Source organism: Solea senegalensis, linkage group LG7, assembly GCF_019176455.1.
Source record: "Solea senegalensis isolate Sse05_10M linkage group LG7, IFAPA_SoseM_1, whole genome shotgun sequence".
NCBI classification, from domain to species: Eukaryota; Metazoa; Chordata; class Actinopteri; order Pleuronectiformes; family Soleidae; genus Solea; species Solea senegalensis.
In genome coordinates, this window is record NC_058027.1 from 17,617,867 (window position 1) to 17,639,676 (window position 21,810).

At 41.1% G+C, this 21,810-nt stretch overlaps 1 protein-coding gene across 1 annotated transcript; it reads right to left on the reverse strand.

Moving 5' to 3' along the window:
• Nucleotides 1–258: 258 nt before the first annotated feature.
• On the reverse strand, nt 259–21,290 carry LOC122771992 (solute carrier organic anion transporter family member 3A1-like). Its single transcript, XM_044029599.1, has 10 exons — nt 20,708–21,290; nt 16,786–17,245; nt 5,753–5,851; nt 5,326–5,595; nt 5,056–5,220; nt 4,757–4,955; nt 3,552–3,687; nt 3,259–3,431; nt 1,562–1,626; nt 259–1,373 (listed from the first exon to the last, which is right to left on the reverse strand). Exons 1-10 carry the CDS (start codon nt 20,867–20,869, stop codon nt 997–999), a joined length of 2,106 nt encoding a protein of 701 aa, XP_043885534.1. The 5' UTR covers nt 20,870–21,290; the 3' UTR covers nt 259–996.
• Nucleotides 21,291–21,810: the final 520 nt, after the last annotated feature.

A 21,810-nucleotide genomic window follows, 5' to 3' on the forward strand; every position in this document is an offset into this window, starting at 1 on the left:
TGGGTATAGCTACCTTGTAAATGCAAAGTCACAAACATGTAAAATAAATTACTGCAGTTAACTTCTGAGTTGTTTTGTGAAATGTGGTTTATATTTGTTTTAATTTTTAATTTTAATCAGTATATCAGAGCCTGGGTCACTGCACAAGTGCGGAATGGCAGATATGGATTGGTTCAGTTTGGTGTATAGATATTTTTTGTATATATATATATATATACATATATACATATATATATATAGATATATATATATATCTATATATATATAGATATATATCCCTAATTAGGTTAAGTATAATAAAAATAGAGTGAGAGTAAGTGAGTTATTGGCACCAGTGTGTAAATGTGTGGCGAGGCTGCCTGGTTACCTAGATGACACTCCCTGAATGGAAAGATTCCAGTTGCGCGACAACTGTGTGTTCTTCGCATCTGAAAAGTGCTCTGAAAACAAGTTAAAAATGCATCTGACGATGGACACATTACATCAACTCTCATTCTTTCTATTTAACATGAAGACCTGAGAAAATATTCCCCTCTAAAGGAAAACAAAACTGTCCACTGATCCACTGATGAACAGGCCGTTTACTGCCGCTCACACAGCCCTGATTCTGCGCTACATCTCAACCTAATGTGACTAAATCTTTCTGTAAAGAAAAGCACTCCGGATGTCCTGGTAGAAGAATTGTCCTGGATGCAAATCAACATCCCCCGTTTAAAATCTCTGTTGGTGTTTTGAGTCTAATTTCTCCTCTCTTTTCTCTTTCTTGTCAACAAGGGAGGAAAAAAAAGCAGCACATCCAAAAAGACTGGATAAATTATATTTAAGTAAAAATTATAGAGGATAAAATTGAGTGCAATGTGAATGGGAAATTATAGTTAAGTCTGAAAGGAGAATAAAACCCTTACCCAGGACTTTCTTCTAAACCAGTACAACAGAGAAACGTATTAGGTCAGTAGCATTAATAGTTCTAGTCTGCAGTCCCTGGAGAGAGCGCCACTATAAAACTGACTCCATGTTGTTACTCAGCTCTTGGTCCTCCAGGTTGTATATGAACTTTGTCCTGTTGGCAGGGTTCTGCGTGATTTCCTTGCCTAAATTGTCCAGAGTCACGTTAGAGGCAAAGAGTTCGGTGGGAGTGAGGTAGCCCTCACTGTTCTTGATGTATTTCTTGTAGTTCTTTCTCAAACACTGCCACGTGGTGGTGTACAGGATGAAGGCCGACGACTTGAGGACGATGGCGATGCTGACGTACAGGTGCCTGTAGGCCACGTTATCGTACAGCATGCACGCTCCCTTCTCGCCGCACACAGAGCTCCAGAACAGACAGGTGGAGTCAATGCCCATGCCGAAGATCAGAGGGGGAGGGATGAAACCTGGAGGATGATTTGTGAACAGACAGAGGGTCAGATTGGATTTGAGTTCTCTTTTCTATTTACACAGACAGACCATGGAGGTTCCTTTAAACCAGGCTCTGTAGATATACATTCATGTCAAATTGTGTAGGAAACACACTATTTTGAAATGTATTATAAGACTTCATTGAGAACTAAATGTATCTTACCTATAAGTCTCAGGAGCAGGAACAGCACTCCAAGAGCATATGATTTAAGCTCTGGACTTACAGTTCTGAAAGAGAGAAACATCGGAGATGAGTTATAGCACTTCCGCTTGTGTTAAGTGGCCATCTGTGGTTGACCAAAAACCAATCCAGATAAGGGTTTCCTCTGCTGCACACTCACAGACCTGTGAGCCACATCCACTACAGTTAAATAATAATTCACTGCTGTTACGACACCAGCTCCTTTGGCTGCTGGGCTGGTTACGTGTCTGTATGTGTTTGTGTTGCAAATACTTAGAAGGTGTGGTTTCGTCATTATGTTTTGGAAACACCTGGGTTCAGTGTTCCCAGGAACAATTAATCCATTGACCGATTTGTGTGTTCTGCAACTGCGTGGTGCTGCCATTACTGTAAGGCAGATTGCCGTTACTCAGCGTGTGTGCTGCTGTCTGGATTAGATGGATGGAGTGCATTGGTAGCTTTGTAACTAGAGGGTAGGTTTGGTGTCCTGTATGTGTTCATATGCTATAACTGCTTTCCACTGTTGGGGTCAACAAAGGCTTAAGCATGCTCCTTGTGTTTATCTTTTTTCCTTGTAGTGTTTTGGCGCACGTCAGTGTTTGTGGGTGTGGGGGTTAACCCTTAGAACACTGAGCATGTAGGCTGCTTTTTTGAATTTACTATGTTAAAATGTAAATACAGAGGCAATACGAATGTGCAGTATAGAGTGTCTTATGTCCTTTTTTCCAAATCTGAGGAAATGATCCATCTATGCATTTTCTACCGCTTTATCCTCCACATGAGGGTCGAGGGGGGTGCTGTGTCAATTTCAGCTGACATAGGGTGATAGGAGGGGTACACCCTGGACAGATTGCCAGTCCAACTCCAGGGCCACATTGAGACAAACAACCATTCACTCTCACATTCACACCTATGGTCAATTTAGAGTGTCCAATTTACTTAATCCCCAAATTGCATGTTTTTGGACTGTGGGAGGAAACAGGAGAACCTGGAGAAAACCCACGCCCGATGAAATAATTTATTTTCCAATTTTCATCAACTATATAAAAGCACACACAAAAGTTTGCTTGGCTCATTTTTATGAAAAAAACAAAACAAAAAAAACCTGTACGGTCTATTTTGTCACTTGTGCACAATTATCGCTACTCCCTAAATAAATATGTGATATAAAATGAATCAGAACTTTGACTCAACAACAGGATGTCCATATAAGGAGTTGTATATTATTTCTACAGCAATTTACCAAGAGTGATCCGTACCGTGCTCCATACCACTGCTCATTGATACGAGGAGATGTGCCACAAGTAACCATAAGACTAGGGGTGAGTTAGGCCTTTTTTAAACTGCCAAATGTGATTCACTTCAAATTTAAAGAGGTGTGTCTCAATTTTTTACTCCGACACTCACTTACAACTTCAAGTGCATTGCAGTATACACCAGTTTCCTCTATTACTGAGTTTTTCTTGTTAAATGGAGAAGTTCTGCAATGTGACTTGAGCAAGAGAACAAGATGTATGTATTTATTCCTAGTTTTGTTTCCGGTACTCATGTCATCGTAACGTGTGTCATGTGCAACTGGGACTTCCAAAATGACTGCGGTTCCATCCTTTTTCCTTTCACAGCTATACATGGCAACGGCTCCCTCTTGTGGAGCTAATATGCAATAACGGGTGTTATACCTGATGAGGATGATGACAGATGGTGTCTGTGCCATAGCGCCGATCATGCTGCACACACAGATCACACACAGGAAGGTGAGGAAGGCCTGCTGACAGCCTGGACTGGGACACTTCCCCGGTAAAGCCACCGCCTCCTCGTTGTTGCTGGATATACACGTACAGCTGGTCAGGTTCTGACGCAAAGACAGATTAAGAGGGGGGATTGGAGTTTAGTTTCTCTGCTGCCTCAATGAAGAATGCTGCACAATATGAACGTGTGCTGTAGACACCATTATACAGCTTGTGTCACTCACTGGTTTGGTGCAGCCAGCAAAGCAGGCTGAAAGGTAGGTGACGCCATTGGACCCACAGACAGGACTCACTGATGCTGTGTAGCAGTTACAATTACTGATGCATGCTGACTCCGGTCGCTGCCATGACTGCAATGTCCTATGAAGGAGGTCAAAGTTTACATTAGAGAAAATACCCAGATAGCATCCACATGTGGGCCACTTTTAACAATGATGTAGCACTGCAAGTCTTTATCTGGCCCAGACAAATAGTGGCACACATGTGAAATGGCAAATGTGCTCTGAATATCCTGAAAACAAACCTTTTTTGTTTGTGGTGCTCTTAGCACTGAGTAATCTGGATGTTACCCTAAAGTGGGCCATGTCATAAATAATAAATACGGCCCAAACGTCCTCAGACAAATGTGGGCCACCTTTGGTAAATATTTGGCACAATTGCTGACATGAGGCTGACACGTGGCAGCTAAGTGGTCAGCTTGTGGCCCAGATATGGAAAACAGGAGCAGACCGCCCATGTGCCATCATTCCATGCCGTATGTGGGTCAGATGACCAGTTTTGCAATGTGGTCTAAATAGAGCACACTATGGGCTCAATATTTTACCAGTGAAAACTGAAAATTAACAGTAAAACAAATAGATTCCTGACAGTGTTTAAGTTTTACAACAAAATGTAATTTTATATTAAAATCAGAATTAAAAACTGAGAAAGACAAAAACACATAACCTTTTTTTTGGCCTCCATTAATACCCACTTATATTGATTGTTTTGTTTCTAATGGATGAGTAATTCAATAAGCTACACTGGACAGACATTATGGCTTTTGTGATTTAAAGTCTCTTACACATGACATAGAAATGCACAGGAAGTAAGGGCTAGTTTAGTATTTTGGAAAATGCACATTTGGTGTACTGCCAAGACTTAAATGAGATGAGTATTGTCCGTGTATATGCTGAGCTAAGCTAACTGCCTGCTGGCTTAAGCTTATTTACCATATAGACATGAAAGTGGTATCAATCTTCTCATCTAATTCTTGGCAAGAAAGTGATGAGAGTTTGTTTTTTTTTCAAAATCCTGTAAATGCTGCAGTAACACAGCATTTATCAATGTAAGGTGAACAACAAACAACTGAAGCACATTTACAGCAAACATATGAAAGACCCATGTAGAACTAGAAGCCTTGAGTCTTCATTCAGCTTATCACTCTTACTCGTTGCCATAGGTGACGGTCACCCCCGCCACAGGTCCAGTGTTGCACCCCAAGAAGAGGAAAGAGACATAGCAGGCAGTTGACACCAGGTTGACCAGCATGGCCATACGAACAGCGCCCAGAGCCGACAGGTTCAGCTTCTTCACTAGCAGCCCCCCGAGGAAGATACCCAGACAGGCACAGGGGATAGCTGTCATACCTGGGGCGAGAAATACAGAGATGTTTTTTTCCTAAAATCCCACTGATAATAACTTTAACCTGGCTCGTTTGTTTTTAATGACAAAACTATTTTTGCCTACCTAGCAGCTGATTGGCTGACGAGGTGGTGAGGTTGAACTGCTGCTCCAGGTATTTGCCGAGGAAGGCGGCAAAGCCAGCGACCACGGCGATCTCCATGCACGCTGCCAGTGTGATGCAAGTGAACACCGGATTCGACAGTAAGTGCCTGGTAACCCGGGGGATGACTGAGTCAGTGAAGAGGAGGAGAAGAAAACAGAGAAAGTGGTTCAAAATCATAGACATCATTTTGGTTTATTTTAATCATTTTCCCCCCTCTGTTTCCCCTTTACCTCTCAGGTGCTCACAGACCGAGAGTCCACTGTTCATATCAAAGCCATGAAAGGTCCCTTTAGATTTAGAGCCCTGGTAGTCCATGGACAGAGAAGGAGGCAGCATGGCCTGCTCACTCTCCCCGACACCATCCATGCTCTGCTCGTCCAGTGCCTGGGGAAAGCCGAACATGAAGAGAGCTGACACGAAGAGTAAGGCACCACAGAGGAGGAAGCCGCCCCACCATGCCCCGATCCAGCGAGGGTCATCTGGGGTGATGTCCAGCTTACCTAAACAGAAGGTAACGTAATTGGCACAATGAATAGAATATAAATGATTATGTAAGATAACATTTTTACTGCTCATTAAGAGAAAATCAGCCCAGTGGGATGACCACAAATATAACATGTGCAATTAAATGTAAATTAAGAGTAAACGCCAACTCACTTGTGTCAATGAAGACAGCATCAACATAGACTTTGGTACAGACGGAACCTAAGATGAAGCCACAAGCCGGGCCAAACACTAATGTTGAAAATAAAATACCTGAAAGACAGAAGAGAAGACAGCAAAATTCAAACACCAGTTACATAAAATAGAAGAAATACAATATTCCCCTGCTAGTTTCCTAAAATCTACATTAATTTTCACTTACTTTGACAATAACTGCACTTCTATTGATGATTCAGCAGAGGGCAGCATTGTATATAGTGGAACATGTTCATAACAAGCCCCTTTAATTAAACATGTTGTAACATCAAGCTTCTGTTCCCAAGAGAGCACTTGTGTTATTAGATTCACCATATGATTGAGACCTGCGTGTATTCTATTCAAGGGAAGATTAGGTTCTGTGTCCACGCCAAAGGGCTTTACCAGATGTCTCCCACTGGCAGATTCAGTCACTGTCGATGTAATATGCTGCTCATAGGTTCCATCGATCCATTTTCTACCACGTTGTCCTCCACATGAGGTAGCTCATAGGTTGCACAGGTTAACTGATCCAAGACTAGATTATCCCGCAGGATCATAAATAATCAAGCAGGAAATGTGGCTGTTGGTGTAAGAGCAATGGGGAGGCACTGACACGGCTGACAGCCCAGAGGCTGACAGGTTTCAAATAAGCAGTAGCTTGTACAGGACAGTGTGTGTTTGTGTGTGATTGTGAGGCAGGAGTTAAATGGAATAGAGCTGCAACTAATGATTATTATTTTATAAAAGATTAATCTGACAATTATTTCATTTTTTTTTTTGATTCAGCCACAGCTGCCCTAAATTAACAAGATTGGTAATTATTAAAATTAAATTTTTTCAAGTTTTCATAACAGTTAATACACAAGTATGTAGAAGCTCTTTAACCTAAAAGTATTATTTATATAACATTATTATTATTATTATTATAATAATAATTATAGTAATTTACATAAAATGTACAGAAAATGTGGTTTAGTGGTTGAATGTTATGCTTGATTCCTTTCTGACTTCTCAGAGAACAAGCCCAGTGAGCCGGCTCAAAGTTGGATATATAAAGTTGAATTCAGTTTGTTATTTGTGAAATAAATAACAATAATATTTTTAGTTTTAAACTACTTTTTGACTACCTTTATGTTTTCTCGTTTTTATTACCGGTGGTCTAATAAATGTGTTAAGCACTGTATATATGGATAACAATTCCAGTTTATCTGTAAAAGTAATATTGTGGCCACTTGTGTTCCACCTCTTAGGAAACAAACCTTAGAAAGATGCCAGACAAGTAGGTAAAGAAAAAAAAACGCACTATAAATTATGGTCAGTACCTGAGTTTACAGCACAAACATGACTCAGCTAAAATGCTTTTTAACTAAATTCAATTCTTTATAAAACAAACAAACATGCTGTTATGTATTAATCCAGGATAGCGGTACTGTGACAGAATGTGGGGTTACAAGGCGATCCTACGAATTACCAAGTGTATTTGAAATGAAAAATAATAAACCCAAGACACCGTGTTTTTACATATCGCTGAACTACAAAAGCAGACTCTGTTTCTCTGAGTGAGATAAAGTTGCATTACGTTCACTTCAGTGGAGTCACTGATGCCAGTGAGGCTGTGTGTTCAGGTTAACGGATGAGGTGAAAGCAGCGTGAGCTCAACCACCAGCCAATGAGCAGCCTCCTTTCTGCTGCTCTGCCTGCCACTAGGGGTCAAATCACAGACAAACACAGCAGCACAGCTAATCTATAATGGATGTGATGGGGGCAGGCTGGCATGCATGCACACACTTAACACACGCATGCACATGAAACCATAGCAGAAATGTTGGCTGCCAGTGCAGTCTAATCTATAAAGCGCCAAAGTTCTCTAAAATTCACATGACGGTGAAAGGTCCTGGAAATGGCCTTCATAAGAGAAGCAAATAACGTTAATAGCAGCAAGATTAGGAAGAATTCTGGGAAAGAGACGGCTCATAATCCTTTTGGAACAGCTGCTAGACACCAATCAGGAGAAGGATTCAGGACTGATGCCAGTCTGCTTTTACATCTGAGGCCATTTCCTTGATGACACAACAGTCTGTTCTGTGGCTTTAAACTCGATGTAAAGTTAATTTACTGTTTCATAAAACGATATAATATATTCTGTAGTGTTATACCATAATGCTTTTGCCCGGTGTCAGCTAGGATTGGCACCAGTGACCCTCATGTGGAGGATAAAGCTGTAGAAGATGGATGGATGGATTCTATTACTTTGACACTTCAAAAAGAAAAGTAAATGAAAAAACATGTGCAATGAATGTGGCATTTTCAATTTTCTAAAAACTAACTCTGATTAATGAATGCATTGTGATTTTTAGGAACGGATTAAAAGACATTAAAAGACTATTTAAAAATGTACAAATCGTATCTATTAAATGTACTGTCGACAGATATTGTGCGATCTAAACCTTTACCCCAACTAGACCTAGGTTTTCATTACTACCAATACCAAAGAAACAAGATCTTTTTTTTTGAGATACAAATACAGATCAGTCAGATACATTATCCGTGTTATGCTCTGGCAGCTCAGTCTTTGTCTGTGTGACAGAGATACTCCACTAAAGCTGTGAGCGTGTAGAGGATCTGACAGATCCTCCTTGTGTGCCATTATCATCAGGCCAACAGCTCACGAGACGTCTAACTGTGCTGACACTTTTCTTTTAGCCAATACTTACTACAGTATATAGGAAGAAATCCATGAAAGTCATTTTCAACTGTATCGTGGGCCATTTTTATCCCACATCAGTAACTTACTGTGTATGAAGAACCTGAATTATTTACATCTCTAAATGCTATAACTGATTCAAAGCCTTCTTCTTATTATATGAAATGCTGCTCATTATGGCCACTTCTCTCTTGTTATTTCCCTTCTGTGAAAAATATGCTTCCTCATTACTTTGTTGTCGGCCTAACCCTCAAAATGTCTATCTGGTCTTTTTCGTGTGTGCTTATTTTTACCATAAAAGGACCAGAGAATGTCCTGTAAGTGCTTTTGCTGGGTTTTTTTTCAGAATAACTTCCAAGTAATTTACAATTTACTGCATGTTTAAATACTGTTTTAACACTTTAAAATTAAGAAAAACAAAAGGTTCATTTGGAAAAACACTGCAATTGTACATGAGCAACATGTTAAATTTGAAATTGGAACTTTGAACAGAGTCTCTCAATACAAAATTAGACCAAAAAAATGGAAACTATGTTGAGGTGTTCTTTCCACTCTCTCCGCCGATTCTCTGATGAAATTATCGGAATAACCACATCTTGGCTTTGTATACATGCAACTTCTCAGCTTTCAGAAACTGTCGTGCAACTTCGGTAACGCAAAGTGCACTAGCCCAAATGTGTCGTCAGCGATATGCTCTATGTTAAAGGGTTAAATATACTAAAATGCAATAATCAGCCTATAAAACGTCAACGATATGTATTTGTCTGTTATCAAACATAGTACATACATCACAGGAATATTACAGCGTATAAAAGGGCTTATGTTTATTGGTCAGTGCGATACTTGAGGCTTTTTTCATTGTCGTAACAGACGTATGATCCTTACAGTCCCTCCTGATTTAGTGGTGGGTTGTGCTTTGAGTGGAGTGACATGTTTAATTGCTTTGTCCTGTATTGGCAGTTTTTTCCCCTAGTCCCCCTTTAATCCCAGATTGGTTCAGGGGGAGTTTCTAGCAAAAAAAAAATCTATACTAAATCAAATATGCTAATGCAATCTGCTTTAATGACCCCTCTAAAAGATGACAGCAGTTGTTGGAAAAACAATAGAAATCAATATGTAGTATGTATTGACTTTTACTTGATAATTCGCTGTTTGGAAAACAATGTGACATTATTTGTATGTATGCTGCATCTTTTAAATGAAAACAGGTGGAACATTACTATCAGACCTGACTTAGAGAGCATTTGTGTTTACACCAGCAGCACAGGGGGTGGTCATTCTGTCAAACTGCTGGATGACCAGGTTTTTTTTGAGCCGTAAAAATTCACATCTGAAACCTTTCGTGTCATACTTCCTCCTGCTGTCTCACTTTACTAGCACAATGTTGCTGTGGCCTTCATCGGTCTTCACATAAGATGAATCACTTCCCGTGGGAAGTGCGGTAATGTTGTCTGGTGACACAAGATGTAAACACCGCTACAAAGACAAACACGGAGTCATGTGGAGTCATGATAGGCTTTATCTGCATTGTGTGAACTCATTTGACAATGGTCTCAATGGAAATTTAACCTGACCTGATAAGTGGTGTCTGTCCCTCCTCTTTGGTCTATGACCAGCAGCAGGACGGAGTGCAGCGGAGGCAAAGTCATACAGTAAGACAGGACTCCTGTACCTGGTTGAACTGCCAGGTCCAGCACATGAATAATTACTCACTCAGACTCCATTATGGCAATATTCAATCACTGGTACTTTGTATCTTGGCAAAGGTACCCCTAAAAGGTGCACAGTGCACACATATAACAACCTGGGCCGGACCTAACGGACAGTGTGTGCTGAGTCAGCGGCCATTTCTTCCTCTGCTGTCCTACAGAGGAAGAGTAATGGCTGCACTGGAGTGAAAACGTTTTGCTGCAGAGGACTCTCGACTTTCAGCTTCACGGTGCCTCATTATACGCATTATGAATAGAGGTTAAGATATGAGGCAGGAATAGATACCGACCCACAGCTGGACCCCTTCAGCTCTATAGGCTCATTTCATACAGGACATTTCTGTACTGTACCTTACTGATTTTGTTGCTGCCATTTGACTCTCCGCTGCAGGTATTAAACATATCTGTTGCAGCTGTTGTTGTTGTTGTCGTTGGCTGTGCAGCATGATATTGGCCAAAAAAAACAGCACAATGCGTGATTATGTCTTTCCGCGATACAGTTGATAAACTGCATTGTGATATGACACAATATAGGATTTTTTTTTTTTGCAGATTAAGTAAGCCAAATAAAACTAGAGACCTCTTAATAGCTTACCCAGTCAATGCACTGTAATGTTCCAGCAGTGCTCACAAAAGACAGGAATGTGCATTGTGAGGCAAAACAAGATTTACACTTCCATTAGCAAGATACAAACATTTACACAGCATCCCATTAAGAGGTAAAGCAGGCACTGTACTGTAAAAATGTACAAATGCATACTCTAATTGAAAATCTGTTTCTGTTAGAGGCTCTGTGAGTGATACAATAGATGGGAGGCTTCGTTGCCTTTGCCTTGGGTATCAGTCAAGCAGCAGACAACAATCGATAACCTAATTACAATCCACTCCGGACATGATGGTCCACACAGCTCAGGAGTGGGAAGGTCTGAGAGGCCATTTTCTCCTCCTATCATGTGTCACAGCTGGTTGTATACAGTAGGCCACATGTGAGCATTATAATATTGACATTGACTTGCAATTTTATAAATATTCTGCAACTGTATGCACTCACATACTGTATATGCAGATAATGCAGCTGCTGCAATGTCAACTAAATACCAAGAATAGCACGATACTGTAGTGTAGGTCCATGTCTATTGGCCTGTCAGTCAGCACGCAGTGAAAATATCCAGTCAGTTACTGGATTGATTGTAGGGCTGCAAGTAACTAGTGATCATTTTCCTAATCAATTCTCATCTGTCAAATATTTTCTTGATAAGTTGTTTGGTCCATAATGTAAATGGTGTAATGATTTCTTTGTTATGTAGAGCGAGAAAACCAGATGGAAAATCAAAAACTGTGGTTTAATCAGTGGGATTTCTGCATACAATCCCACCACTATAGCTGTGTCTCATTTAAGGGTGTGGCTCTTCCAAAGTGTGGATTTGTCGTCCAGATGTTGTCAAAAATGCGTCGCAACACTGTGACATACCCTGTCCCTTTTCGACTAGATTCGTCGACTCCTTCAATCGCAGGCTGTGTTAATATCCAAGAATTCTTTGCCAACAGTGATGGGGCCCAAGATGGCCGATGCCGGTTGTTGGATGCCAGCGGAGGAATTTGTGTTTAAATTAAAGTAACAGGTTTAATTCACTCGACGAGCTAATATTATACATGATTTTAATGAAACTTTGATTTTTACTAAAAGACTAACCATGTCAGTAACTCACAGAAGTAAACAGCACCACACTGGTATACGGTTTAACTTTGATGATTTAAGGTAAACTCGAGTTTACAGAGTTTACCTTACAGAGGTAATTTTTTTTTATTATTAAACTACTGATTATCACTCTAAACCTGCTTATTTTGCTACGTATATTAATTTTGTTTATTGGTTTGAAATAAAGTGGACAACCCACTTCAGCAGACTCAGAGGTAAACAAGGTCACCTCTTCACTGGAGCTGCGTTGCCTTAAGGTAAGATGTAATAACCTACTTTTTACTACCTCAAATATAATACATTATTATTGTTAAAGTTAAAATGTTATCCGTAAGTCAGTAAGGATAATGAAATTGGACGGCACATGTGTCGTTTGAACCCCTGTGTTAAAATACATTGATAAATGTTCTTTGATGAGGACAACTTTGGAGAACATGGGCCTACAGGAGAAGGTCACAGCAACGCAGGCGAAGAGTGCATATATCAGTTTGATAATTTTTTATTGTCGCTGTTGTTGACTGCTTTGAATACTTCCTCTGTTTGAGGGTTGCAAGTGTCTAAGGTCAGGGTAAGGGGTGAGCTGTAAACCCACTGCTGAAACTTGGCTTTGGTTTGTCCTCCTGGATTAGGTGCTTGGGCAAATGTCTGCCACTGCTCCCCGTCTATCCCCTCCATCCCTGAGGACAGACCGCGGGAAGTTTCAGCAGTGGCTGAACAGGAGGAGGATGACAAGAAGGATCAGGATCAGAGGCAGGACAGAGGGAGAGAAAGAAAGAGGAGCAGGGAGCATGAGCTCCTAAAACAACGGACATGTGACTCCAGAGAGAGGCGGAACAGAGGTGAGCACGAACGAGTGCAGGTGCTAATCTGTTAACTAGCTAATATCATTATTACTGGCTAAAGAGTTCACTTATAAAACATATAAAAATATTGAAATAACTGTTATATGTATAACATATAAAATAGGTCTCCATTACATTAACCAATAACACTAAAACACACTAAAAAATATTTAACCCTTTAACACTGACAATATATTACAAATATTCCAACGGTTTCTGAAAGCTGATGTGGTTATTACGGTAATTTCACTCTTGCCGTTGCAGGAAGCCGGCGAATCAGCGTCTTTGTCACCAAAGAGGAAAGAGTTGGAAAAACACAAACAAATGTTATTTCAAATGCAAAATCTGGTGTTCATGTACAACTACGTGTTTTTTTGTTTGTTTTTTAAACAAAACTTTTTGTTTCTCTGCTTTTTAAATTGTTAAAACACTACTTTAACATGCAGTACATTGTACATAACTGCCAGATATTGAAAGTTGGAACTGGAAAAATGGGCAAAAGCACTTACTCACAAGACATTTTCTGGCTCTTTTATGGTTAAAATAAGCAAAAAAGGCTCAGGTGTTAAAGGGTTAATTATAAGAAAATAAAAATACTTCTATTCTACAACTATAACAAAAAAGAATAAATATTAATGTTTATATCTTCTCCTTCAGTGTGATGGTGTAACGGTGGCTGTAAGACATTTATGTCGCTCACTTTCACAGTTGCGTTTGACACATATCACCCAACATTTACCTGATATACTGCACTTTACCACAAACTACACACTTTCACAATTGAGAAAAAGATGCAGTTTTGCTGTTTGGCATTTAGCAATAGCATTTCTATGTATGTAACTTTGATATAAAAAAATTGTATTCTATTGTACTGTCTTGCCACGTTTCCGTTGGTATGATACACAGGACAGATGGAGAGGGCCTGACAGCAGGAAGAGGACTTTATTTTCCCTCATGCAAATCGCATTAGTTTAATGAATGTAATTATTCTGTCATGGTTTTTCACTGACTTGATGATCAAAAATAAGGAACAAAGCATGCTCCATATCTCTTCAATACGGCACCTGGCTTTTATCTTTCAAATACAAAAATAAAATGACGGTGAGCAAACGGAAAAAAAATAAATAAAATCTGTTTATTTTTAACAGCCTTCTATTTGATGTGGACACACAGAGGTGATGGACAGTGCTTGAACACCTACGTGTCATTTAAGAAAGAACAGGCCTGCAGTAATGACAGAGCAGATACAGGACAGGTGCATGCTGGGACACTCTTTATTATTTCCAGTCTCATTCAGGCAGTTTTGATGCATGTGAGGTGAAGGTGTGGCCACAACACAGCAGTCTCTCTGTCTATCACATGGTTTGTTAGTAAGCCTGTGGAGAGCTGCTGTTTTAATATTGAATAATCTGGTTAGATGTTCGCTAAACAAGCCCTAACTACTGCTCTGTCACGTCGCATTAGTCAGGTTTTTTTTCTTCTTACAATGCATCCGTGTCTTCACACGTCAAGCTCGTCAAACACACCAGACGCCTTGAGACTAGGAAAAAGAAGACGCTGAAATATTGAGCAGCACGTAACAAGCAATGTACGCACTGTATGCAGACCGAGCGCCGTGCAATAAAGTAGCCAAAATAGACGACCCAGCAGTCACATTGTAGGAGGTAACCATGGCAATCAACATGCCTGGACTGTCAAAAAAGCAGTACAGTGAGGGGGTGGTGGAAACAAAAAGAATAATGGATTATATCTGTAAGTGTCAAAGGAAGAAGCTTGTGGGATGTTAGGAAAGAAATGGCCCCAGTGAAGTCGTCGCTGCACTGACACGGGACGTTCTGTACTGTGGAGTGCACATCAGTACAAAATTCAAATTGAAAGTTATTAAATTGCTGAGGAAAAAATACAGTAAACAGTGGTATCAGACTGTCGACTCCACTCCATTACTGTTCAATCATAAATAGACAAACACAATCAGAGTCACTCTTTTAAGCAGTTCTGACGAGTTGACATTTGTAGTTGTGGATGAAACATCTCTACAACTAGGGCTTGTCGTTCAAACATGCTACAGTACATCCCCCAGCGAGGTGAATTTGTAAACATGACCGCCACAAGGACAAGTGTCAGATGTTCTTCAAGGAAAAGTTTTGACAGGTCACCTAATGGGTCTTGCAAATGTACCCCACCCTTCGCCAAACTTCCATTACTACACATTCAGCATATTCCGTTAAGTGCAGTGAATTCCTTTCAGTTTTCTAAAATAGCAAACATATATCGTCAGCCATCTGGTATGAGTTGGCCTCCAGCCAAACTGTGCTATGCTAGCCTTGTTTGCTCTCCTCTCCTCTCTTCTCCTCTTTTCTGAGCACTGCTGTTTGAGAGTGTACACAGACCTTCTCAGTCCTCAAGAGGTCTGTACTGAAACACATGCAGGAGCAATATTACCGGCCAAGAACAAGCAAATATATTCATGTACACAGTGGTTACTTGTTGTCGGAGGTGTTAGTGTTGCATGATGTTGAAAGTGTGGAAAGTGTAAAAACGGTAATAAAACGGTTTAACAATAATCTGCACTGTGCCACATCAGTCTCTTCAGAACCACGGGAATGATCACTGATAATTGTAGGTAACCCAGCGATGATGTCAAACTCATCTGACAGTCAATTGTGCTGTTTGAAGTATCGGCCTTCTGCCCTCAATGTGATTACACTCACTTTATTCATTCGTAGTCACAGAATCGGTGGCTATAGCAAGAAAATCAAAAATACCACCACTGCTAATAAAAGAGCAAATCAACAATATATTTTTTACATAAAAGTGTTCCGTATTCACTTCTATGCTCTGTGCCAGAATTGTAAGCATATTATTTTTGTTTTCTTTTGTATTTAATCTTCATTTTCAGCCAGATGGAGCTCTGTTACTAGCAGGTCGCTGAGCAGTGAGAAGAACAGGGATGGCACAGAGCCTCCCTGCCTCTCTCTCTACTGTTTCCTTGGCAACTTAGGTAGACAGGCCTTAATGCATGTTATGTTAGCCTGTTACTTTCTGCTGCTGGCCTCTGAACGTTTGCCGGAGTTTGGAATGAAATGCTTACCTCAAGTGCCACTAAGACAGAGGAAATAGAGGCTTTTTAAATAATGAGTTATAGTTAATAACAGGTATTTTATACCTAGATATCTACCTAATACACATACTCCCCCGATTTTGTTGTCAAACCACGCACAACTTACTAAAATAAGAGGCTACAAAACATTCACAGTGAGATGGTATTAATGCTGCTGGAAATTTGCCGAAAGCTCGACTACGCTGCTCTATTGGACTACTGCCCTTGTTCCAGCATACGATCACTCACAGGGAATCAATTCTTTTGAATGATAGTCAATTTTTTATTCTTTAAAATGAAAGAGCATAAAATCGGCTTCCTTATCAGTTCATCGTATGTCCCGGTTTGAATTTAGCCATATTTTTGTCATCGTTGTCTTATTCTTAGTATACCGGCTTATTCTACTATTTCCATATTCAACCCAGTGGTTGGAAACTGTCCAGAGCGCCCAGGCCAGCTTGAGTCTGACTCTGATCTGAAATGCAGTAGTAACTCAACTTTCGGTTGCATAATCTGGATGTTTAAGTTGGACTTTGAAAAATTTACTGCCATTTTAGTTGGTGAACATGTTAACATGTATTTTAAAATTCTGATTGGACTAAGACAATAAATTCTATTTTTCTGATGCCTATTTTTTTTATATACAGAATTGCACAATTTCCATTCACAGTCATACAAGGCAAGACAAGATAAAGGCAAGACAAAAGCAGTGAGCATATTCTAAAGCACCATAGACTTAAGTGGTTGTTGATTCTATTAGGTGAGCCTTTTGTTAAGTGTAGGGATGTAAATAAATGTAGCAACAAATTGAGCAACATACTTTACATGTATCACAGTGGAGCTGATAACGGTGAGATAAGTGAGAGGTTTCACGCAGTTCATCCTAAAAAAAAACCAAACTACCCAGATACATCATAAAAACAACAATTTGTCTTGTACAGCTCAGCAGACTCACCTATGTACAATGAGGAGTCCTTCCTGTGGACGTGGTCATCGATATAGGAAACTCCCAGTGGCTGGACAGGTGTGGCTCCGATACCCAGCAGCACCTGGGCTCCGATCAGCAGGAGGTACATCATGTTGGTGTTGGCTCTGTTGCCACATTTAAACCCAGAGTCTCGGTTTTCTGACCTGGAGATGTTAGAGCAGATGTCCCTGCCGTCCTCAGCGTGCCAAGAGTCGCCGGCCTCGTACTCATACTGGTGGGTGAGAAACTCCGGCAGTGCTGAAAGCAATGCCCCCAGTGCCATGACGATCCCACCGCAGCCAATCAGACGGGGCCTGTGGGCCTTGGCGCCAAAGTAGCTAACAAACAGGATGAGGGCCAGGTTGCCTATTTCAAAGCTGCTAGCAATGACGCCCACATCGGCACTCTGTAGGTTGAAGCGTCTTTCCAGAGTGGTGAGGACACTTACCTGGCACACAGAGAGAGAGATGAGAGACAAACTGTTGATTACAACTCAGCCAGGTCACTAAGTTCTTAATGCAGGTTTATACACTCAATTACTTTTATTAGATACCCCAAAATAAACAGTAAAAGGGGGCCTTAAACAGGTTACCTACAATTATTCATAAAAACTCTAAGAAAGTAAAATAAATGTCATTGATACAGGACACTCCAAGAGGCTTTAATTTATTCTGTACACAAGAACCCTAATGAAGTGGCAGGATTGGCACGCGGTGTAGTCTTCTGCTACTGTAGACTATCAGCTTCAAGGTTCAACAGTTGTACTTTCAGAAATGGCCTTCTTGGTTGTTACATGGGGTATTTGGTTCGAAATGACAGATATAATAAGTCAATAACAATTAGTCCATCTGGCCATTCTCTAACCTCTGGCATCGACAGTGCCCTTTCCCTATATAGGTGCTGATCACTGGATATTTTTTAATTTTCACATCATGCTCTGTAAACCCTACGGATAGTTTTGCATGAGATTCCCAACAGATCAGCAGTTTCTGAAATACAGATCATAAGAAGCAGCTCATTTGACACCAACAACCATGCCATATTAAGTCACTCAAATGACCTTTCTCACCTCTTCTAATGCTCGGTTGGAACGTCAGCAGTTTGTCTTAACCGTGTCTATATGCCTACATGACGTGCTGCCATCTTGGCTAATAGATATTTGCAGTGACTTGCAGTGAAACAGGTGTATCTAATAAAGTGGCCAGTGAGTGTACACACTAGTTTCCATCCATCCATCCATCCATCTTCTACCGCTTTATCCTCCACATGATTGTCGCGGGGGGCACTGTGCCAATCTATACTGACATAAGGTGATAGGCAGCAGTCCATCACAGGGCCACACATAGCGACAAACAACCATTCACTCTCACGCTCACACCTTCGGTCAATTTAGAGTGTCCAATTTACCTATGTTTTTGGACTGTGGGAGGAAACTAGAGAGCCCGGGGAAAATCCACGCACACACGGGGAGAACATGCAAACTCCATGCAAAAAGGCCCTTGTTCCGTCTGGGTCATGAACCCGGGTCTTCTTGTTGCAAAGTCAAGAGTGCTAGTTTCTATGTTTGTGTAGAAAATATTTTTTATTAGTAATAATGTCTTTTTCCATTAGCAGACTAGAGACAAGGCCACCTGCCACTTCCTCGGAGCTCGCACCAACATCAGTAACCTGTTGCGGCCACACAGATGCTGGGCTCCTCTGTGAGGGACAATCTGCTTCTAACATCTTCATCCCCACACTCTCCCACTTTCTCCCTAAACTACCCTGAGGCTAACCTGCTGCCAGCTCGGCAAAGAAAGATAAGTGCTTAAGTGTGACTTCAGGCAAAAAAAGCCTAATGCAGCTGCTACATTATGCACATCATACCAGCTGTGTTCTGGGTGTGAGTCACTGAGGAACGGCTTCTTTACGTCATCTGTATACTGGCTCAGTCAGCACCCACAAATTAAATGTTGAATTATTTTTAAAACCTTGTTTTTGATCTACCCACAATAAACTGCACAGTGCAAGTTTAATAAACTCTTTCACTTCAAGCCATGACCAGGCAAGATGGAACACACCGTGATCTTGGGATCAACTGTCCACTTACTCTATACTAAATATAGAGAATGTTTATGATTTAAAAAAAGCTTTTATATAAATAAACAATATTGATGCTGAAGGAGACATGATTGTCCTCAGCTACGTCATGCTGTACTTGGCCTACTTTGGCCCTCAGCCATCAGAGGTGCCTGAACTACAGTCAGTAAAATATGGCAGATGTACCATATATACGTACACGACCTCATACCGGATACTGATGGGAAACAGCCACGCGACTATGCGATTGCTGTCGGAGCTTTGCAGAACAGACAAAAGAGAAACCCCATTTCATTCTCATTCTGATGAATTCAACATTTTTAGTTCAGAGTTACTTAAATTGATTTGTTGAGAAAGCACACGTCATGGGGAGAGAGAGACGGAGAATAAAAGATGATGACAAACAATATTTTAGGTGCAGCTATAGTGCTTTTGTCTACAGAGGGATTTGCCAAATATGCACTTTTAGTTTGGGATGCTACTTTAAAAGAAGGTGCTCCACTGCAGGGAAAAACTAACACTTTGAACCTGAGACTGGTTCTGGTGCAAAACACATTTAAAATGTAAAGGGGGGACAGATGCTGGTCACACAAATTTCTGCCTGATGAGACTCAAACCCCCAGCCAACATTTCCCATACATGTATGTACTTTGCCATACATCTAAAAAATAAGTTCTAGCGTTCACTTCCTGAGATCATCAAAAAAAAAGTGCTTTCAGTCCCATTCTCTTATCATTCTCTATAGGGCAACTAGCTTTAATGAGGGAAATAAGAATCCTCAAACAATGGTATGGATTTAGGAAGGAAGTAGCTTGGCCATTTCTGGAAGTAAATGATGCCACAAATCCATAATGATGTCCCTCCTCCTGCTCATGTTGACTTAAAATCATTCATTAACACAAAACAATATTCAGTGATGTGCTAAATGTTCTTTGTTCTCCAATTATGTTGATTTAACTTTAATACAGTAGTAATAAAAAAAGAAAATACCTGACAAAAAAACTTAAGTTGGTAACACTAAAGTGAGAAGGATACATTAAGACAAACCACTTACATTAGGTTACCAATTGAAGACATTTAAAAAAAAAACTATTATACTATAATTTCTACCATTTGATGTAATTTGCCTTTCTGAGGGTTCTGTGGTTACATCCATTCATTTAATATTTTGAAAAAAGGTGACCCTCAATCACTCCTGGTGCCAGGCCTGCACACAGATAAATCACTACTCTCACAACAGCAACACTTCATAACCTTACATCTCCTTTAAGCAACAATATTTTTGACCAAGCTCTCACTGTAAATACAGTGTTCGTGAATTCTTTTTGGTGAAAATATAAGCCCTTAGGGGTGACACAGTCACTTCTCCTGTGGTAATCACGTCATCTCTGACTGGGCCTCTATCCTCCAGTGTCAAAGGCCTGTAGGTGGCTGCAGACTGGCCAGACCTTCTTCCTGACCAGTGTTTCATAACCTGCCCACCGACAGACCATCACACACACATACACACACACACACGCGCACACACACGCACACATACACATTAGATTCTCCAGCAGCAACAACGTGCTGAGTGGTGCGGATGCTGCAAAGGCCTGATGGATAATACGCAGCAGCTCATCAATCAGTGAAAGCACCGCGTCCCACTGTTCCTGGGTGATGTGATTATTCTAATGTGATCACAATAACACGATTATTAGCCGCATCAGCGGAAGCGCCGCTCGGCTATTATAACCCGCTGCACCTGCGCCTGTTTGAAGGACGCTGCCTCAGCAGCGCGATGTCAACGGAGATAAAACGGACTATAAGCGACATCTCTGTGGAAACTCACCAAATAAGCGCCCACTGTTCCCTGTGCCAGCATGAGCGCACATTCCGACACCAGGAAGATCTTGATGTTGGAGAAACATGAGGTCTTTTTCTGGTTGTCCTCCTGCTCCGGGTCGTCGGTGCTGCTGCTCCGCTCTGTGCAGATCTGGTTTTTAACCTGCATCCTTCAGCTCAGGCTCCTGTCGGCATGGACGGCATGAAACTGACCTGGTTGGGTCCGGCGGAACGCATCGGACTCTGTGGTGACGAGCTGCACTGCAGAGGAAGTGCGTTTCTGCTGTCAGTGGCCCGTCTGTGCTGGAAGACAGTGAGAGAAGCACTGCTGTCCAGTCACAGGATTACGCACAGTCCGTCAGCGCTCTCCCTCTCTCTCTCTCTCTCTCTCCCCTTTTCTCTCTCTCTCACCGTGTGTGCAGTCAGTGTCTGTCAGCTCCTACATCACATCTAAGTACGTAGGTAACAGTGTAGCTGTGGCCTGTGAGGCGGCTTCTTCAGGCTACAGCTGTTTCCTCACGCACACTCAGCATAACGATCTCCACCCAGGACCAGTGATGGTGGTGTCGGTTCTACAAGCTCCGCATCCGAGCTGTGACGCTCCTCCCATGCACAGACCAAAGCGTCTCTCTCTCTCTCTGTTTCTCTGTCTCTGTCTCTCTCTCTCTGTCTCTGTCTCTCTCTCGTCACTTTGCCTGTGCAGAATTTTAGCTTAAACTTACATTATGTAAGAACTTAATATCACGTCAAAAAAAAAAAGAGAGATCATGATGTCACAGGAGAATAAGGCAACATGTTAAAGTAACACAATATAGGATTTGCTCTTGGGTTCCCCCCACTGTTGGTAAACGGTATTGTTTGTTACAATTCTTGTAAAATAATATGTGTTGTGGTAACATGTGCATTTGTTGACAAGCAAATGATGCCAAGCAGGACTTCTGACATACAGGTTCAGGAGCCTATTTATAGCATTTTACAAAAAACATGATTACGTTTTGTTTTTCAAGAGTGTGTTAGTGGTTAAGACCAATACCCTGTGTGCGAAAGACATCATGGTCGCAATGGTCGCAAGTTCGACTCCACCCCTGGCTGATTGTGCTCAATTCCATT